Genomic DNA, 21,485 nt, shown 5'->3' on the forward strand with positions numbered 1-21,485 from the left:
AAGAACGCGATGGAATTCCCTGTGACTAATCCTACAGCCTTCCGTCTGGAGGCCTCCACAGAGAAAAATCTTTCTGGTGTTTGAAAAGTCTTCCAGAGGCGGGTGTGGTGGTGCACGCCTCTGATCCCGGGGCTCTGGGAGGCAGAGGCAGGTGGATCTCTGTGAGTTAGAGGCCAGCCTGGTCTACAAAGTAAGTCCGGGACAGCCAAGGCTACACAGAGAAACTCTTGTCTTGAAAAACAAAAATAAAAAAGAAAGTCTTCCAGAGGACAGCGACTTGCTGTTCCCTCCCCGGGGTCAGGAGGGAGGTGGCCCCCACTGCTCTCAGGCTGCTGTGGCCCCTGCCGGAAAAGTTGCTCTGAACACGTGCCCTCCAGAGCCTGAGGCCCCCTTGTCCGGAGGCTTCCCCTGGAACCGCCGTACCAATATGCTCCCCCAAACCTCGCCTCCCCAGCAATGCACCAGTGGAGAGGGGAGGCCGGTGCAGTAAACACATGTGCAGTTTACCATCTGACTGTCCAGCTGGAAGACATGCACCCAAGGTCTGGGGCAGACCCAGGAGGACACTGTCTCTGATGGACGCTCTCTTTACCACTCACCTTCTTACAGGGCACAGATCCACTCTCCTCTGGGCACCTCTGACACGAGCAAGCTGTGCTGGCGAAGGCCAGCGATGGTGGTTTCTTGGGAGGAGCTTGTTTCTGCCTGTCCTAAAACCACCACTTCCTGCCACCTGGGGTTGTTGTGAATCGTGGCCAACACCCCAACTGTTTCTCAATCTTGTCATTCGAAAGCCTCTGGGGGAAAAAAGATGGCTGGACCTATGCTCTACTTTCCTTTCTAGAGGGCAAAGGCCATGATCCACCTCTTTTTTGGGAGTCTAGGGCTACATCATCTCCCTCGTAAGCTGCTTATTTTTCTATTTGGTCCTCTCCTTTCTCACCTCCCATCACACATGGGTCCTGGCCAGTAGGCCTTCTTTGTAGGAGAGCTGATAACCCTGTCCAGAGTGACTGTCCTCTGAGCCAAGTTAACTGCCATTTTTGAGGAGTTCAGTTTCACCCCCCTTGTGCAAAAAGATCACCCCAGTTAGGGTTGCTGACGTCACACCCCATGGAGAGGAAGAGTGTCTTGAGGACTCACCTCACCTGAGTACCCAGCTGTTGCCGACTGTTTGCTGTACCCTCTGCCTTGCTTGCGTGTGGCCTGGGGGAGGGGCTGGTTAGACAGCTACGGTGAAGACTAGGGGAGGAGGACTCCATCTATGTGGCTAAAGGAAAGCCCTCATCTCTGCTGGGTAAAGTCTTTCCAGGGGGGAAGGAGTGCCCATACCCACTCAAGTACCTTATACTCTGTAAGGAAGCCTCCCCCCCCCAAAAAAAAAACCACACTGCTTTTCCAGAATGAACTCTGGTGGAATCCTGCCTCGGTTTGTCATTGGGACCTTAAGAATTTTAGCAACATCAGTGGTTTTTCAAAACACAGGGTCTCGATGGAGTCGTGGAACTTATTATGTGGACCACAATGGCCTCAAACCCAGAGATCCACCTACTTCTGCCTCCCAACTGCTGGGATGAAAGGCGCGTGCCGGCACCGGCTTCTGAGCTTCTTATTAAGCAGGACTGCTGCAGAGAATTCTCAAGTGGTAGCTACTGATGTCTAAGTCAGGATAACACGGAGGGTTCAAAGCCACAAACCAAATGAAAAGCAATTTTCTTAGAGAAACCCTGTCGGTATACACTCACCTGTAAGCTGTCCAAATGATTTGTGTAGCTTTCACACAGCTGAAAGGCAGGTGATACAGAAGTGTGTCTTAGCTCAATGTCAACAACAGAAAAAAAATGACTTCAGAGATACGTTATTTCCTTTTTTTAAAAAAAAAAAAAAACTTTATTGCGCATAAAACAGACCATCCCCTCTGGTCCTGTTACCATCTTTCAAAAAAAGTTTTTTTCATGTGGTAATGGGAATTGAACCATGGGGCCTTATGCATGCTAAGCACACATTCTACCAGTGAGCTACATTCCAGGCCCTGATACTTGTTGCCTCTGCCCCTACTCTTTTCCTCTCCTGTGCCAGTGAAAAACGTCTTATCTTTTATCTTACGGATGGCTGTTGGGGGCAAAGGTCCAAAAGATACCAACTGAGCAGGGTTAGAACCTGGGTTGGCCACGCTCTTGCTTGGGAGCAAGGGGCTGCCTTCTGCCTGCCTCCAGGGGCAGGGGCTGCAGCCTTGTGTACTGTACTCGGCCTGGAGTTTGGGCTTCCTAAAACGCACCCGAGCATCCTAGGCACGCATGAAGTGCACACATCCCTCTCTTCCCTACCTTCAAGTGAAGACATAATTCCTGGGAAGAACCCTTGACTAGGGCCACACGCATCTCCAGGGGCGGAGACCACTTCACGTCTCAGCCCTGGACCACTGAAATCGACCGCAAACTAGTGGTTACAAACTGGGAGTCTAAAAAAAAAAAAAAAGTGCTTTATGAGAACTCGAAGTCCTCACTCATGCTGTCATGGCTGGAGAGCTGGCTGGTGGATTTCTGAGGCCCTCCTGCAAAGCCTTCTGCCCCCTTTCTAGTGACTGCAGGAAGCAGCGTGTGCTTTGGAAAGATCGACAGGTCGAGGCTGACCAGGGCAGAGGTGGAAGGGCACACCTGCTGCTCCTGCTCTGTGCGGCCGCTGGAGGCGCAGCAGCCTCTGCGCCCTCGCGTCACTCTGGAAATGGTTTCCTTGTTCCGGGTTGGCAGGGATGACGGGGCTGAGCTGCTTGCGACTGCCAGTGGCACTGGGGAGGAGGACAGGGCTCAAGAGAAGGCCACACGGGCGATGACGGTCCTGTCCGAAGTCCAGTTTGATTGGCAGATTGCGGTTGAAGATGGAATCCAGGACGCCCTCCTCTCCCCCTTCCAGACAGAATAAAAACAGCAATACCGCCATGTCAGAGACCAGGAAGTGATGACATCAGAGCTGTGGTGGTTGCTAGCAGCACATCTGGATTTCCACAGGAGAGACGGCAGCTTTTGCACATGGTGAAGAGTGAGATAACTGTTCGTTCCTCTGGAGTTAGATGGACATTCAAGTTGAGGCACGGTGTGGTTCCCACGGCAGGTCCAGTGTGGGCCCTCGTAGGACTGCCAGAGATGGCGTGCTGTGTGCACCAGCCCCTCCTACCAGGCCCAGCTGGCATGCCCTTTCCAGGCTGGCATGGTGCCAATGGAGAGGTCCATGTGCTGCTGTTCTGAAGGAGAAGCACTCTGGCCCCCATCACTGGTTTCTGGCTGAACCATGAGAAATGAACAGCTTGGCTTATGGAGCTGGTTACATGGTGCTTATCGGCTCTTGCCAGGCCGAGAAAATCCTAGTATAGGCAGGGAAAACTGGAGCAGCCAGTGTGTTGAGGGGAGACCAGCACACATTCCTGTCTAGCTGGACTGGGGCATTCTGGTCAGCCAGCCTAAGGACAAGGTCACACTGTACTTGGTCCCAGCAAGTGTGAAAAAGGGCTGGCCTCAACCTTTAAACCTATGTACAGGAGGTAAAACCTTGCCACGAAAACTGGACAAAGCGGGTTCCACAGAGCCAAGATCCCAACAGGAGAGACCAGAGCAGCCTTTCTGTCTCCAGGCCTGGCCTCCTAGTGCTGAAATGCCTCCTCACAGAGAGGCAGTTCTCCTGCAAGAGTCCAGTGGCAGCAGAAACGGGAACAAGGGTGCTGGGTGGAGAAGAGGACAGAAAGGCTGTGAGCAAGGAGCCACAGGGCCTTGAGCTGCTCCCTGGGGCCGACCAGGGCAGTAACACTCTTAAGAAGGCTAATAAATAGATGTATGTAACAAGAATCAGGTCAGTTTTGCATCAGGTGGCGTGGGATGAACAAAGGCGTCCCAGGCACTCCGACACGCAGGTGACAGGCAATCAGTGTCTCTAGTAAAGGTATAAAAATGAAGTTGCTTATTTTCAAGTATTAAAAAAATAAGTTAATTGACAAAAAGGGTCCGAAGTGGCTGAGTGTCTGGCCAGGTTGTCAGTTTTGTTTCAATGTGCAAACACAGGAAAATGTCCAAGAGGGCCATCTCCTGTACTGATGTGGGTGCTGACCAGGGATGGCGCCTGTCTGTCAAAGGGGGTGTGGGAGTGGGTGGGGTAGCAGTGGGGCGGGGGAGGGGTTGACACATAGGGCCTCCCTCAGCTCTCCCAAAGTCAATACTTTCCAGTGTCAAACGGTCGTGAACTCAAAGCAAAACACGCAATCCATGGGCCTCAGGCCCCCGCCCACGTGGACGGCCTGGGGCGCTTGGCCACTGGGGATCCAGTGTGTGGTGGGGCAGACCCCTCCTGAGCCCTCCGGACTTGCATAAAGAACCTGCCTACTGTCCGACTCCCCCCGCAGTGGCAGGGTGGGCGTCACCCTCCTGGGTGTGGCTTCCTGCTGGACCTCCATCCACAGCCCTTTCCTGTAGATGCCTCCGTCCTTTCTTTGGTGGTGCTTGAGGGAGCATGAGGGCAATGGCTGCTCTGCTCTGCAGATGCTCGGTGGCGGCAGTGGCTCGGAAGGGGAGCCACTTCTCTCTCTTACCAGCAGAAGGAAGAAAGAGGTGCCGGGCAGCGAGCCCTCGGGGACCTGAAGCAGTCTCCCCTGGGGCACGCAGCAAGCACACACCTCCTGAGGGGGAAGTCTGGGGGGGCCTCTCCTAGGAGGCGGAATCACCTCACAGGATAACCCTCACGAGGGGTTTCCCCACAGCACAGGTGCCTGAGCACTACCCTCCGGTTTGGGAGGACGCAGCCGGGCCACGTGGGTGCCAATCTACCCAACACAGCGGTGGCCGGGCTCAGGACCAGTCCAGGCTGAAGCCCTTGCACAGCATGGCGGCCTCCAGGTCCTTGTCCTCCTCTTTCTCCCGAAGTCGCTGCTCCTCCAGCAGGGCCACCAGGGAGTCCCTCTGCTCCACCACCTCCAGCATCTCATTCAGGATCTTCTTCTCCTCCGAAAGCTCCCCCTCCGTCTTCAGGTGATCTGCCGGGCGGCTGAGGGCATCAGGTGTGTGGCCTGGGGCAGCGGCCCACCTCACCTTCCCACCCGCTTGCCCTCTGCTTACCTTCCACGGCCATGCGCTCCCTCAGCTCCTGCTGCAGCCGGCTCTGCCGGTCTTCCAGCTCCAGCTCCCGGGCACTGGGACAGAAAGAGACAGCAACCGGTGACTTGGGGACCAGCCCTCTTCACCCTGCTGAACCAGGACCGCCCTGCCTGCTGTGATGTGCCCGGGCGCCCCTGTGGCTGGTTCCTAAATCCCAGCCTACTCACAAGATCATCAGCTCCGACTCGTAGCGCACCATGGCGTTCTTCTCCTGCACCAGCTTGAACCACTCCTGCATCAGCTTGGGGTCATCCTTTTTGCCCATGCCTGTGTGAGAGATTGAGGGTCAAGCAAGGGGATGGTCTCTGTTTGCCCAGCCCAGAAGGATCGTCACACTGGGGCAAATGTGCAAAGAGCCAAGCAAGATGCTGCCGGAACAGTCCCAAGCCAGGCCCAAAGTTTGCCTACAGCCTTGACGGGGACAGGGGGGCAGAGAACGACAGGCCGCTGCTTGCTGTGTCCACCCCAGGGCCCAACAGAGCTAGACTTTCCATCAGTCCTGGCCAGGCCTTGTCCTGAGTAACTGTTCCTTCCTTCCAAGCTTAACTCTGCTCAGTGGTGTGTGTGTGTATATGTGGTATTTGTGTGTATATGTGTGTCTGTATGTGGTGTGTGTGTGTGTGTATGAAATGGCTTGTTCTCTCCCTGTTACTAGGAGGAAAATGGTCTGATAAACAGAAGTGTAGATTTACAAATTACATCTTGCCTTTAATGTAAGGTTTCATGTATCCTAAGCTGGCCTTGAACTCCTGATCCTCCTGTCTCCATTCTGAGATTATAGGCACCTGTGCCGCCATGCCCAGTTTTACAGCTTGCTCCTAAGTTACTCTCTTAACCCTGTTTTTTTCCTGGGCAGCTGTCTCTTTCAGGGGCCCCTGACTTCACCACTGCTTCCTAGTCTGACCGAGAAGACACCATTTCTTTGTTTTCTTGTGTCACCTACACACGTGCATGCCAGGCAAACGCTCTAGCACTGAGCTACACACCCCCTGCCCTAACACAGCCCTTCTTAGCACGCAGCCCGACAGACACTCCAGTAGACCCTGCATGGCAGACAGGAGGCATCGGGGTGGTGGTCAGACTTCTCACCAGCGGGAAGGGTAGCTGTGGCCCCTGCTGACTCGCGCTATCCTGAACCAACATCTGAGTGGCCACCGGGAATGGCCCACACCCCTGGCCTAACTGCAGCGGGAGCATGGAGGAAAGCCTTTCTACGGAACCAAACCATCCAGGATGCTGCAAAGTCCTGCAGAGCGTGCAAAGCTGCTCCCCTTGCCCTGGAAGCTCTTTGCCCATGTGGTCGTGAACTTTCCTTAGTGGTTTTCTGTGTGCTGGGGATGGAACACGGAGCCTCCTATGTGCTAGGCAGTGCCCCAATTGCTGAACTACATACAACTCCCATCACAACATCAAGTAATTTTGCACAGAGCTCAGGGTGTCAAGGCTTCCCAACGTCCCCTCCACTTACTTGGTTGGATGGTCCGGCCCTGCGAAGTACCTTAGCACAAGAGTACTGACGACTTACTCAGCTCGGTTCCCTTGTCAGACTCTCACCTGTTCTAGCCTGCTTCCTCCCGACTCTTTCACACTAGCCAAAGGCCAAAGCGCATTCACTGTATGCTGGATACAAGTCCGGCCTAAGCCTAAGCCCTTAGCCAGTGACCACGCTCTGGAGACAAAACTAAGCAAGGGTTAGGGTTAGTATCAGCACCATGCCTGGCACACATGCACCCTTGCCCGTGGTGCGTGCAGTCCTGGCCCCGAGCTCTACTCTCAAAGATTGGGCACCTCCATCTCGGCCTGTCGAGCCTGCCTACGGTCTCGGGACCCGAGCTCTCCTTCCCCACTCCAATAGACTTGGGTCTTTGGCTTTAAAGCAGCCTCCAGCCCAGTTCCACGCATTCCTTCTGGAGCGTCTCTGCACAGTGTGCCCATGTGGCCATGGAGATGAAGCCTCGAGGCATGCAAGCTGTCCAGAGTGGCAAGCCACGGGCGTGCCAGGTCCGACCCCTCCCCCCACCTCCCAGCATGTAAAGACCCCAAATTCCAATGGGGGGGTCATTGGGGCACTGCTCATGAGTCATGTCGGAGCTCGGTCATGGCTGATGAGCAAGGGGATGTGGCAGGGTGGGTGGTCCCGTGTGAGAGCCATGGAGGGCTGAGGTTAGCAGGGGTTAGTCATGGCCACACTGCCCTTCCCCTGCCCACATGCCTTGTCAATGACAATCTTGTCACCACAACAGACTTCAAGTCAGACAAACTCAAAACAAAACAAGACACACTCAGCAAGACACACTCAGCAAGACACAAGGTAGAGAAGTTTGTTTTTAGTGGTTGGAGAACAGCAACAGAACTCGGAGGGGGGAGGGGGGTTGTGTAGTAGACCAGTCTTTGTAAGGACAGTATTCCTTGACTCCGCTGCAGACGGGGTTTCTCCCCTGTTCCTGGCCTTCTAGGTGCTGGCTTTGAGCTTACCAGCCCCAAGGCCCCAAGCACCAACGGTAGGCAGGACGGCAGAAGGACTGCAGCCTGCAGACACTGGAGCCCACAGGCTCTTTGGTGATCCCTCGGTTCCCACCCTCCCCTGGACAGTCAAAGGGATACTGTGCCTTGTAAGGAACTGCCACATACTCAGGACATTCTGAAGAGGGGCTATCAGGAGTCAGAGAAAGAGGAAGAGCAATCGCTGGGTCTTGGCTCCCTGCTGGACTATGGTGGCTGTGGGGGGGGCCCCTAGGAGGCAGATGAGTGGGTGAGGTTACGTTACCTTCCTGGACACAGCAAGGGCAGAAGGAGAGAGGTCTACGCCGTGGAGTCCCGCCACTGGGCTCAACTTCAAAAAGGACCAAACAAGGAAGAGGAAGAGGAGACAGAGAAAGACAAAAAAAAAAAAAAAAAAAAAAAAAAAAAGGAAGAGGGAAAGGAGGAGAGGAAATTTGGAGGTGGAGAGGGATGGGGGGAGGGAGGGAGAGGTGAAATAAAAACAGGCAGGCAGAGGACAAAAAACAGAAAAGGTGAGAGAGGGACAATAGGAAGAAAAGAAAAAAATCCACAAGAATGGAGAAGCAGAAACAGGGGAAACAAAGTCTACAAATGAATTAAGTCCTTTTTTCAGCACAGAAATCGAACAAGCGCAGGCTCAGGCTGCAGGCAGCAGTGGCTGGCGAGGGCAGGCAGTGACCCTGGAACATTACTGCACAGTGGCCTTGGGCAGCTCTGCCTACCTCCAGGCAACAGACTCTGTAAATGTGCAGCTGATGCTGCTTCAGGGCGCGCAGGAGGCTACTGGGGTCACCAACACAACCTACACCAGTGTTCCTGAGACGTCACCTGTGCTCAAGGTCAAGCCTGCTTTCCCGGACCCCTAAGGGGCAAAGAGGGTCTGTCACCCTGGCCACCATGCCCACAGAAAGGAACCCTGAGCCTGCAGGGCCGACGGACACACTCCTCTGCGTTCTGCACCGGGAAGTCGGGGGAGACTATGAACAACAGGAGTTGACTTCCAGCAGCGGACAGCACTACCCCTCCCACGGGCCACGGGAAACCGCCCGCCCCTTTCTCTTCCACCTTTGGGAGGCATCCAGGGCCGCAGTGGAGGGCCGGCGTCACACTGTGGACTCCGAGACCGAAAGGGGCTGAGCTGACAAGACACATCCACAACTCACAGGGACACTCCATAAGAGTATTGACGGGCGACTGAGAGACAGTGTGCAGAGATCTCTCCAGACCTGACTGCCATTCAAGGAAGAGGGAGAGGAGCTGAGCAAGGGACCATCACAGAACCACAGGAGCACATACAGGAGACAGGAAGCCCCAGGAGGGTAAGGCCTTCGGGCCGTGGGAGGACCGGTAGGGAGGTGGCCCTCAGGGAGAACAGGGCTCGGGTTAACAGGAGGGCTACTGTTGGACTGGCCATTCTACCCTGCAGTGGGCTAAACATGGGGACCACAGTCTCTTTTTTTCCCTTCAATCCTTTCACTGTCCTGCACACTAAGCCTGATACTGGGTACGACCTCCAAACCAAAGCCAGAGTGTGGAAAGTGCTTTCATCCCATCTCAACAGCCATGACGAACGTGCCTGGGTCTTTTCCAAATATCTGCTCTGCCGTAGCTGACCCTACTCCGGCTGCTTGGCTCTGGAGTGTGAAGTCTGTGCGCGTGGCTCAGATACCTGGACAAGTCCCGTAAGTATGACATCAACTCTCTCTGCCATTTCCTGGGACTCTAATTGACACATGAGTAGGTAGCTAGAACGGGGTCCGTACCCATTTGCAAGGGACAGTGACACACTACGTAAGCGGCGCACATCCCAAATCAGGCAGGCGCCTGCACACATGTATGTTGAGATGGAAACACAGACCTACAGATGAACACTCCTTTCTGGGCATCACCCAACAGATCCTAGGTTCTCTTTACCTTGCTCACATTCCCTGTACAGCCTTTACAGGATGGTACATCGTCTGAGATATCAAAATAGTGAGAGCAGAAGTTTAAAAAATAAAAAGAGAGAGGAGGGGACAGCTTTTGCTTTGGGTGATACAATCATTCAAAACAAAGGAGAAAATGACGTTGCCATATGAACAGGAAAAAGGAAGGCTGTAAATGGATGCAGCTCACCCACCTGACTGGCTTCGTGGTCCCCCACATGTCCCTATTGAACATGTATCACGCAGAATTAGTACCTCACAGGTACTATTTTAAAAGGAAGAAATGGAACAGAAAAACTAATCTATTGGGGGATTCCATTCCAACCCAGAATCTGAATAGAGCGTGCAAGGAGAGCATGGGGCACTGATTTTGATAGAAATTTCTTTGCCTTTTATAGAAATGTGAGAAAACAGATGTTTTGGGGTTTGCTGGATCTTTTCTCTCCTCCCTGCCCCTTTCTTTCTGTGGTACTGGGGATGAACCCAGGACCTCAAGCATGCTAGGCAAATGCTCTACCACTGAGCTATAAACCTGAAAGACACAGAGCTGAGCCGCTCATGGAAACTTGGATGAAACACAGCAGTCTTTTTATTGCTCAAAATGCTAAGAGCTGTAACTGCAAGGCCGAGGCAAGACAGGCTCCGTGCCTCATTTACATGAGAGGATGTGCCCGCCAACTTGGAAGGGCTAAGACACTGACCTTGCTCTGCTCACAGCTCAGACACCCCTCGGGGACAGCATGGGCTGTGAGGGGAGATGGCTTGTGCCCCCCCCATCTCTAATCTAGCCTTTCAATTCTGCCTGGTTACATTTAACTCTGCTTCTATAAGGTTGCTGAAAGAACCAGAAACACCTGAAAGGACCATGGACTCGCTTTGAGGACAAGGTGAGAGTAAGTTGAGATGAATGTCTTCAACCTGGGCATAGCGGGGAATGCATGCAACCCTACCCTTGGGAAGCAGAGGCGGGGGAATCAAAAGTTAAAAGCCCTGACCACATGGTGAGCACGAGGCCAGCCTGGGCTACACGTCAACTTATCTCAAAACAAACAAAACACTCCTCCCCCAAAGAAATGTCTGTTAAGTACATCTCCTGTGCCAGGAACCATGTTGGTTACCATTTAGTCCCATTTTCTTTAAATTCTAAAGCAGGAGCCGGGCGTAGTGGTGCATGCCTTTAATCCCAGAGGCAGGCGGATCGCTGTGAGTTCGAAGCCAGCCTGGTCTACAAAGCGAGTTCAGCCAAGGCCACACAGAGAAACCCTGTCTCGGAAAAAAAAAAAAAATCCAAAGCAGATAATTTCTTGTTTCTCTCTCCTCCCTCTGCTCTCTCTTTTTCTTTCTCCTTCCCTCCTTCTCTCCCTCCATCTCTTTTTTTCTCTCTGCCTCTCTCCTCTTTTCCTCCCTCTTTCTCAATTTTATGAGACAGGGATTCTCTGTGTAGCCCTGGGTGTCCTGGAACTCTGTAGACCGGGCTGGCCCCAAAATCACATGGCTCCATTTGCCTCTGCCTTCCAAGTGCTGGGATTAAAAGTGGACACCACCACAGCCTGACAGGAAAGCATTTCTGATTGGACAAAGAAGAGGAGGGCAGTCATATTAAGCAAGTGGGTAGGTCAGTTTCAAGGACTCCCAGACATAAACATAGGGGACCACCGGGAGCTGGCTTGGAGCTGAGAGAGAATCTGGGGGCAGGCCTCACCTCTGTATCCAGCTTAGACACCTTGTAGGCCCTGAGACAAGGAACATCACCATAGGCTGAAAGCGGGGAAGGGAGCCCTTGTCAGCCAGACCCCAAAAGTTCTAGCCTGTCACATTTCAGACACACCAGCTTTGTCCTGTCCAGGCACTGTGAGGAAGGTGTTTTTTATGAGCCAGGCACTGTCCATGTGAGTGTGAGTTCTAGATGCCCAGCCTGCAAATGCCAATCGCGGTCCTGCTATAGGCTAGGCGTCCGTTCCACACCTTTCCTTCTGGTTACTGCAGTAGATTTTACCCACAAAGTCAGGGAGGGCTCAGGGACAGGGAGAAGTGTGCTTCTTTCTCAGCTGCAGTCTACTGTCACCAGGGATCCAGTGTGCTCTGTGCAGCCCTTGCCTGGCCTAATCAATCAATCAATCAATCAATCAGTCAGTCAGTCAGTCAGTCAGTCAATCACCAGTCAGATAATTAATTATCCAGACAGAGTCACATGTATCCCAGGATGGCCTGGAACTTACTACGTAGCCAGGAATGATCTTGAACTCTTGATCTCCTGCCTCTACCTCCCAGCGCTTGGACTGTGGGCGTGTACTACCCTATCAATGCATGCGGTGCCAGGGATCAGACCCTGATTGTTGTAGGGTTTGCAATTCTAACAAATGTTCGGCAAGCAGTCCAACAATTGAGTTAGGTTTCCAGCCTCCTTTTCTCTCTCCTCTTTCAAGATAGGGTCTTATGTAGCCCAGGCTGGCCTTGAACTCTCAGTCCTCTCCTCTTGGCATTACATGCACATGACATCATGCCTGGCCTCTTTTTGTTGTTGCTGGGGATAGAACTCAGGGCCTCTCGCTGCTCAGCGATCTGCCACTGAGTAGCACCCTAGGCCTGGAGAATTTCCTGGAGGGTGTGAAGAATGGGGTCTTGTTAATGTTCAGTTTTGTTTTATATAAAATTGGCAAAATCTTTGTTGACTGGGATTTTGCTCAACTGTTCTTGCAACCTCAAGTCTATTTGGTCAGTACCAATGCCTTCCCCAGCATGAGAAAGGCTTCGCATGGCAAGGCTGAAGCCCAGCCCCAACCACAGAGGCCTGGGGTTGGGGATCCAGATGGCTGGTGCCATGCTTCAGCGTGCAAGTGTCAGATCTGGAAAACTGCTGGCACAGGAGACATACATGTGACAGGGCCAGGAGATGCCTGTGCTAAAGAGCTCAGTGCAGAAAGAAGCTCTAAACTGGAGAACTGCTGGTGAGACAGAGCAAGTGAGAACAGAGACCCACGCGGATGTGAGTGTGCACCTGAGTTTACACACGTGCACACACACACATAACCACATACACACACTTCCAAGAAGCAAGTAAAAACTGAGCCAGGCTAAATGTTCAACTTGCCCAGAAGGGCGGAAGTCTACCGACATCCAATGAGAGGAAACTAATGGGAGGAAGTCACTCAGGAGGGAACTGATGGCCCTATCGGTCTCTCTCCAACTCGCTGGTGACCACGATCCCTTTTCAGTCCTTTGTGCCACATTTCTAAGCCTTTCACGTCCCTGAGACAAGCTGGAAGGTCTGTAAAGTCAAAAGTTACATGGGGCTATAGTTTGATCTAAGCTTTTCAGAGAGATGTGGGGTTTCTGGAGATTTCCAGTCACTTAGAATTCATGGAGTCTCTCAATCTGTGTGTCATGACCCTTTGGGGCCACAGACCAGGTATCCTGCACATCAGATATTTTACATTAGGCTTCCTATCAGGAGAAAAATTAGTGATGAAGCAGCAACAAGATAATTTTACGGTTGGGTGGTTACCACAACATGAAGATCTGTATTAAGAGGTCATAGCACCAGGAAGGTTGAGAACCAGTGCTCAGTGCAGTGAGACTCAGTGGGCGGCGCCTGTTACATTTCCAAGGGAAGATGGCTGCTGAGAATAGAACTCAGGACCTTTGGGAGGACAGCCAGTGCTCTTAACCTCTGAGCCATCTCTCCAGCCTGCAAGGACTTCTTTTCGAATTACAAGGTTCAGCTAGTTAAGGAAGTAAAATTTCATACTCTCCACAGCTATAAGAAACCTCTTCTTTTTCATTTGGCATTGCGCATCTGGGCTCTGGGCCTCTGAGCCATATCCCCAACCCCAAAACTGGCTTAAAAAAATGAACCAAACAAATAAACCAAACAAGAGTCTCTTTTTAGTTTAGACTAAGCTTTGACTTGCAACTGTCCTGCCTCTGTCTTTTGAATGCTGGACTTTCCCCCGCCCCACCCAAATATAAGGTTTCTCTGTGTAGTTCTGACTGTCCAAACTGGAGCTGAACTCCGAGAACCACTGTGTCTGCCTCCCGAGTGCCGGGATTAAAGGCCGTGCGCCACCATCACCCAGCCTACAGAGACTTTTAATGTGGTGCCACGCCTGTACACGGCAGGCTGAGAGCTATGAAGGACTCCACTGAGGCAATGTGGTATGCAGGGGAGCACAGGGCAGGAATTGGGGTCTGGCCTTCGCCGGGAGAAATGGAGTAGTGGACACCGATGCCGTGGTCCACAAATGGCATTTCCGTGTGGGGAAACACCAGCAGGCTCTGAGCAGGGTCAGCTGTGGTGTCCCCGTCTTCCTCTCAGGTGTGCTGAGGGGAGGGCCTGCTGATCTCTGCTCTTTCTTGGAGAACACAAGTGCCCCCCTTCAGAGAGGAGTGCGTCTTCCTTCATCAGGCAGCAGCGTCTGCCTACATGCGAGCAGAACCCGCATGGCATCAGCGCCACGGGCAACTCAGGCTGACGAGGCGGAAGCAACGAGGCCCTGGGCTGAGGAGCAGAAGCAACAAGGTGTCCGACTAGGGGAGGGGAGTTCTTAAAATTTCAAAGACAAACTGAGTTTCTTTTTTCTGCTTCTTCTGCTTCACCCCAGAACCCCCTAGCACACGAAACCCAAGGTTAGAATTTGGGGTCCAGGGCCACAGAAGACAGCCCACTGCACTTCCTTACCTGAGCAGTGGGCTAAGGACAACATTCAGGACACACACAGATAGCCTAGGCTGCAAAAGCTAGGGTCTCAAGCGGACAGGGTGGGGTCATGTGGCAAGACGTGGGTTTGGACCACTCCCTCCACAACGTCCCGAACGCAAATTATCTTTTCACGTACAGGGATGACCTCAGCCTTGACGTAAACACTCCCCAGGGAACTGTTAGGAGGAGGAGGAGGCGAGGAGGGGAGACAGGGTATTAGACCAGACGGGGGTCTGTTAACTGGGAGCAAGCAGCAGCCCTTTTTCAGCATCAATGGCTGTGAGTGGGAACCCCCCAGCACTGCAGAAGCTGGGGGCACTGAGAGGGGCCCGTGGCCAAGGGGGTCCCGGGAAGCTTAAGACTGGGATGAAGAGCACAGAGGCCAACTCAGGCCACCTATGCAGGAGCCAAGGGTCCTTCCTACCGCCCGACTGGTGATGTGGCTGTGGATATTACACTGCCCTCAGGGGAATCAGATGAGGGTGGTGCTGTGCTTTCAGGGTGCATGGGGTAGAGCCGTGAACCATGTGTGTGCTGGGCAGGTGCTCAACCACCGAGCTACACCCCTCGGCCTGGCTTTGGGTTCCTTTCACTCACATTTGTGTGCATGTACGTGCGAGCGGGAAGGCGAGATGTTGACATGAGGGGTGTTCCTCCTGATATCACCACATTATTTAAACTTTTTCATGATCACATTTATCTTTCTTTTTACATTTTTATTCACTCTTATTTGTGTGTGTGTGTGTGTGTGTGCGTGCGCGCGCGCCTGTCTGTGCCTGTGTGCACAGGGGCCCACGGAGGCCAGAGGAGAGTGTCAGATCCGCTGCAGCTGGAGGTATAGGTGTGAGCTGCCTCGTATGGATGCCGGGAACTGAGGTCTCCAGCAAGTGCTCTTAGTTGCTGAACCATCTCTGTAGCCCATCATTATTGCCTATTGCATTCAGTTTATCCACTTACTTATTGATTATGTAAGGGTGGCATGAAGTTCTTTCCATCCTGTGGGCTCCAGAGACTTAACTCAGGTCATTAGGCTCAACAGCAAGGACCTTTCATCAACGAGCCACTTTGCCAGGCCACTACCTGATTTATTTTTTATTTTTGTCACCATGCCTGGCTTTTATTTTCTCTTTTAATGTGGGCCATGGGGATTAGAACTGATGACTAAGACTGATGACTAAGTCATCTCCTAGCTCTGGTTTTATTTCTATGTATTTTTGTTCCAGGGCTTTTTTTTTTTCTCGATAGTCTCATACTGGCCCCGTCTGGTTTCAAACTCGTGTCAGGCCTCCCCTTAGGCTCCCCATGGCTAAGACTGCAGGCGTGGCCTATTGTACACAGTACATGTGACTATGGCTGGCTTTTAACTCAGAGAGATTTACCTGCCGCTGCCCCCTGAGTGCTGGGATTAAAGGTGCGTGTTACTGGCCTGATTTAATTTTTTTCTGAGAGAGGGACTTGCTATGTATTGCTGGCTGGCCTGGAATTCACTCTATCTAGACCAGGCTGGCCTCAGACTCAGAGATCCACCTGCCTCCGGCTTCCAAGTATTGGGATTGAAGCTGTGTTCCACTATATGCAGCTTGGCCTGACTTTAAAAAAAATTAATTTTTTTTTGTGTGTATCAATATAAATGGAGGACCACGTGTGTCATGGCCAGTGTCTGAATGCCAGAGGACAACTTGTGAGAGCTGGTCTTTCTTCTGCACCATGGGTCTTGGGAATTAACCGGCTGTCAGGCGTGGAAGCAAACGCCTACACCCGACAAGCCATCTTGCCGGCTCCACACTATGGGTTTTGAATGAGTGGGCCAGGAAGAGTCTCTCTAAGGAGAAAGGGTGGGGAAGAGTAAGAAACTTTCTACTGCCCTGCACTTCTGTTTTCAGGGGGCGTGGAAACCCCAGGGGCAGGTGAAGAGAAGCCGGTCAAGAGGAGGACAGCGGCAGTTGACCTGCTGCTGACCGCCAGTTGCCGGATGCTCGTTCATCTTGCAACATGGCAGCCTTCCAGGAGACAACGGTTCAAAGTCTAGGAGCAAGACTCCAGATGGGCTATTTCTCCGCTGAGCTCTGTGCAGGAAGACGACAGATCCTCAGTGCCGAGTGGCCGGGCTTCTCTTGCCCTAGAGGGATCAAGGCCAGCTGGGAAGTCTATAAGAGCAGACGCCCAGGCCTCCTGTGTGGGGTTTCTGATTCAGAGGGTCTGGGCTGGGGTCTGAGAATCTACAGGCTTTTTTTTTTTTTTTTTTTAAATAATTTGTTTAATTTTTATTTTATGGGAGTTAGTGTGAAGGTGTCAGATCTGGGAAATGGCATTATAGACAGTTGTGAGCCACCGTTAAGGTGCTGGGAACTGAACCTGGGTCCTTTGGAAAAGCAGACAGTGCTCTTAACCACTGAGGCCTCTCTCAAGCCCCAGAGAATCTGCATGTCTAACAAGCCCGAAGCGCTCAGTGGATCAGTGTGCAGTGAGTCCCAGGACCCTGTGAGGATGTCTGAGCAGAGGCAGTAATAGTCAAGCTTCTCTCATGCTCAAGGTTACTGTGTGATGTGCCCAAAGTGAAAATGGCTGAAGTGGAACCATTTGAATCGTTTTCAGATCTGAGAAACGTACTTTACTTTGGGTGCTGGGGACAGAATCGTGGGCGCGCTAGGCACGTGCTCTCTCCCTGAGTCCCAGCCCCAGCCCGTGCTTGCATCAGCCGTGCCGCTGGTGTGGGTGGGGGTCCTAGTGGATGTGAAAGCTAGACACTGTGAGGGTTGAGCTTCGGGACGAGGGTGCAGGAGCAGGGTGGGTGGAGTGGCGGCTGTACGTTTGGTTCGTTGTTTTAATAAAAACTTGGAAGAACTGTCTCGTACAGTCCTCTGCGGCACGTCTAGAAGGACCTGGCAGCTGCTTCAGTTTGGTTGAGCTAGGGGCGGGTCCCGGGGCTTTGGCTCTGACACTGAGCCTGGAAAAGGGTTTGCGCTTTGCCGCTTGGTTATCAGGTTGGTTTCTCCTCACTGTTGTGAGCAGGAACTGGGATGGAGGACAAGAGGGAGGGGCGTCTCGGGGTTAGTGCCGACAGCGGGCGACGTGATACGTACCACCCAGGTGCAAATCGATGAGGCCACTGTAATAAGACTCTCCCCAATAGTCTACAACAAGGAATTGGTGAAGACAGAGTTACTGGATCAGGTGACCCTGCTGCCACCCCGACCCAAGGCTGCCAAGGGCATGGCACGCACAAAACAGACAGAAACAGCGCTGAGGGAGCCCAGCGGAGCGGCTGGGAAGCGTGCATGTCTGTCAAGTGTGGCATGCACACGTACGCGCACGGGCCGTCTCTGCAGCTCGTGGTGTGGAGGGAGGGTGTACCCAACGTCACTGTGGACGGAGCTGCCTCCCCTCCCCCGACAGCAGGGAGATTCCTGTTCACACCTCCCCACTCAGTGAGCCTGGGACTGGGCCTTGCTGGGAACTCCAGCCCCACCGGAAGGCAACCTCGCCCAAGAGTTAAGAAAGTTTAAGGGTAGACTAGGGGTACTCTCTTAGTTTCTGAATATTAGAGGCTCCAAGCTAAGGCTTTGGAGATGTGAACCTTAGGTGGGGGAGTAAAGAAAAGAAAAAAGGAAGTTCTGGAGGGCGAGCAACTTGCAAGTGACTCCGTTAGGGGTGGGAATGGTCTCCTTGGAGAAACGACTTTGCTGAATGGGCTTAAGACGAAGGCCCCATGTCTTCTGAGAACCTTTTCTTTCAAGATAAGAAATGAGCTGCGACATTGGCAGAATTCACACACTAAATGCTCTGAGGAGGCTGGCCACAGGCCATTCTTGCTTCTTGGCTCCTGGCACTGTCCAGCAGTGTCCCTTCTTAACACACCTAAGGTGCAAAGAGGGGGGTCCTGAGTTGGCACCAAAGCGTCTGCCGCTCTCTGTACCCCATGCTCTGGATGCTGATCCCGGCAACCACAACCTCCTCTTTTAGGGATGGATATGTCAGAGTGCCCTCCAGTGGCTTTCCAGCTCGTGTGCGAGGCCAGCCCAGTGGTTCTAAGCTTGAGTCTAGAAAGAGAGAAGCTCCCCTCGGATTCCAGAACAAGAATCCCACACGCCTTAGCCTTGCCTTAGCTCTCCAGGGCTCTGAAGCTAATCCACACAGACTGTATAAACAGAAGTCCTTGATGAATACAGAGGACCTGACCAGATCTCTTCTCTTGGCTAGCAAAACATGGCGCCTTTGACAGCGATGGAGACTTGAAACCGCCACGTGAGACAGGATGGCAGGTTCTGCACAGCTCAGGGGAGGAGCTAAACAGTACAGCTAGGAGCGGCTGTGCGCTTTGCCCTGCCAGGAAAACGAGACTGACAAGTGGAACAGAATGAGAAACAGAGAGAAAGCTGCTGCCTCCGAGCACACCCAGTCTCCAAGAAAGCTCTGCCAGGAATGGACAAGTGTCACTGAGAACTGACACTAGATTAGTGCTGGGAGTAGTGGAGTGTTAACGCTAAGAAAAGGAGGAGGGTGTTTTCGGAGATACAAAGGCATCACAGGGCGATGGTTCAACAGCCTCCAAGGTGCACCTGCAGGGGACTGCCTCCCCTGGTCCAGGAGTTTGTGCACAGAGCTGCCTATGGTCAGGAGTTGGATGAGAACATGGCTTTCAAGGTTCTGTTGAATCCTAGGGCTCTTGGAGAGGGCTCCAGGGGTCTCCCAGATATCTGGCCCACAGCGACTCTTAACTTCTGAAGACGTAATACATAGCTTGTTCAAGTGCCTCGCGTGTCAACGTCTGACCCACTGAAGACATCCAGGTAAGCCTGCTTCTGTGTGTGTGGGGAAGGTCCAAGTTTCTTTGAACTTGTCATAGATACATTAGTAAGAAGTTAAGTAGTTTGCGTCCCGCTGACAATGGCTCAGATCACGTGCCACTGGACAGGGTATCCTTGAGAAGGATACCCCCCCATCAGGCTGAGGAGGTGCGGGCTTCAGAGGACGCAGCCGGTCCTGCAGATGGCTAAGGTATCATGCCAGCACAACACAGCGTACCCGGGGCTGCTCCTTACGCGTGGGGCCTTGTTTGGGGTCTTTTTTAAGAGTTATTTTTATTTCATGTGTATGAGTGTTTCGCCTGAATGTACGGGCATACCACATGCCCGGTGTCTGCAGAGGATGTTGGACCCTGTGGAACTGAAGCTACAGGTGAGCAGTCACGTGGGCGCTGGGAACAAAATCCCCTGCAAGGCCTCCAAGCCCTCTCGACTGCTGAGTAATCTCTCCAGCCCTTACGCTTGTTTTTCTGTTTGTTTTTTTTTTTTTTTTAAAGGATACGGATGGCTGTGTGTGGTTCGGCTGCTCTATTTGGGAGAGCAAGCACTTATGCCTGCTGGGATGCCCTCCGCATTGCTCTCAGGCTTCCCAAATTCTGCGGCTCTCATCGGAACATGAAAGTTCATGTGTGCTCGGCTTTTCAATTTTTTTTTTTTTTTGAGACAAGGTTTCTCTTTGTAGCCTTGGTTTCCCTTTGTAGACCAGGCTGGCCTCAAACTCACGGAGACCTGCCTGCCTCTGCCTCTCCAATGAAAGGCGTGAGCCTACCAGGCCTGGCTTATGGCTTTTCCATTACAAACATTTCTTTTCGAATCCTTTTGGATTTTAGGCCTCGGCTAACAACTGTGTATGATGGGCTCTCCCGCCAAACCAAGTTGAAAACATTCAGGTTGTGGCTGTGTGTGCATGTACACACGTGAACACTGATGTCTGTGGAGTTCAGGAGGGAGGCAGTTCCCCAGAGCTGGAGTTGCAGACTGCGGTGAGCCTCCTGATGTGGGTGCTGGGCACTGAACTCTGGTCCTCCGTAAGGGCCGTAGGAGATCGTAACTGCTGAGCCATCTCTCTGGCCTCTCTGACAGCTTGTAATGGCGTCACTTTCTGGCTCACTGGTAGTGGCTAGAGGGACATGCCTTTTACAGAGGTGGTGAAGTACAGAGACAGACATCAGTTGCATGGACTCTTAAGCACTTTCCAGAGACTCATCGACCGGAACAGCTCTCTCTTGAGCCCCTGGACCTTGTGAACAGGGAGGGATGGAGTGCTCTTGGGAGACTATGAATGTGAACTCATGCACCTAGACAGTACTGCCAGCTACTGGTGTGGGATATAGCTGCCCCTTAGCTTGAAGTGATCTGGAGAAAGGTGAGGGGAGAGCTCCGGGGTCCCCTTTTGGCGTTTTGTGCGTGAAGAGAGTAGTGGAGGAGACAGGGCTTTCCGGTTCTGTTGCCAGGGATCTCTGGAGGGAGGTTTAACCCGGCCTGGTACTCAGGAGGTACTCCCTCCTCATGGGGAGGCTAGCGGGCTGGTGGGGACACCCTTGGGATGGTGAGTTGGGAAGCCAAGCAAATGAGTGGGTGAATCCCTTCTTCATTGCTGGCCATGGGAGCCAGTGTTCCTTGTACCAGTGGTTTCCAGTTTTCTTAACTGGCTGGATACGGAGCAGCCTAAGCTTTTGCACTCCCATTGGCAGCCCGGGCTTCAAGAGTTAGGTACAGCATCAGGCGAGGTAAAAACCCAAGGACACCCACATCCTCATCTTTTTTTCTCTGGGGACCCGTCTTCACCTGAGGAGCATCACTGAGCTGACTAATGAGCACCATTTTGGAGACTGAGAGGGCCTGAAGAAAGATTTGCTTCCGTGCCTGCTCTGACTCCTCTACTGGGAATGCCAGTTGCAATGTTGGATCCCTGACACCAGGCCCATGCCTCGAGGCTAGCAAGACCACTAGCCAGGGTTCAGGCAGCAGGTGGCCCCGTCTGACCTCCCAGATTGCCCTTTAGCTTGCCTGCCAGGTTTACCAGCTTGCTTCCCTGTGTCTGGAAGGAAGCCGCAAGAGGCTCTGACCTTCTACCCAGAGACAGCTCAGATAACTCCTCATCTTCTCTCTACTCACTGTTAAGCCCAGCAGGCTCCAACCACGTGGCCCTTGTCACAGCTCCCCATGCCTCTGCCACAACAGCTGACCGCAAGCCTGAGTCTCTCCAACACTGCTCTTAGTGACTGGCCTCGGGTGGACACAAGCCTGGGCTCACCCAGGGAAGCCAGAAGCCCCACACAGGAGAGGATGCAGGCTCTGTGGCTGTGCAGCTTGGGCTGGAGGGAGCCCAGGGGATCGAGGACAGGAGGAGCACGCGTGAGAGCAGGCTAAGGCCTGTTGAGTGCAATTCTGTGATGGTTCCTTGTGGGACAAT

At 52.8% G+C, this 21,485-nt stretch overlaps 1 protein-coding gene across 10 annotated transcripts in view; it reads right to left on the bottom strand.

Moving 5' to 3' along the window:
• Positions 1–1,690: 1,690 nt before the first annotated feature.
• Positions 1,691–21,485, bottom strand: part of Mical3 (microtubule associated monooxygenase, calponin and LIM domain containing 3) — a 184,564-nt gene continuing 164,769 nt past the window's right edge. For 6 of the 10 annotated variants that reach the window (XM_060384111.1, XM_060384110.1, XM_060384112.1 and 3 more), the window contains 5 exons: positions 17,348–17,398; positions 7,906–7,971; positions 5,306–5,405; positions 5,100–5,173; positions 1,691–5,017 (listed from right to left, as the gene is read on the bottom strand). In XM_060384111.1, the coding sequence (XP_060240094.1) occupies positions 4,833–5,017; positions 5,100–5,173; positions 5,306–5,405; positions 7,906–7,971; positions 17,348–17,398 (476 nt within the window). In that variant the 3' untranslated portion in view covers positions 1,691–4,832. The remainder of the gene's footprint in view (positions 5,018–5,099; positions 5,174–5,305; positions 5,406–7,905; positions 7,972–17,347; positions 17,399–21,485) is intronic. The other 4 variants (XM_060384113.1, XM_060384109.1, XM_060384108.1 and 1 more) reach the window with 2 other exon arrangements.

The sequence above is a fragment of the Meriones unguiculatus genome, chromosome 5 (assembly GCF_030254825.1).
Source record: "Meriones unguiculatus strain TT.TT164.6M chromosome 5, Bangor_MerUng_6.1, whole genome shotgun sequence".
Lineage (NCBI taxonomy): Eukaryota > Metazoa > Chordata > Mammalia > Rodentia > Muridae > Meriones > Meriones unguiculatus.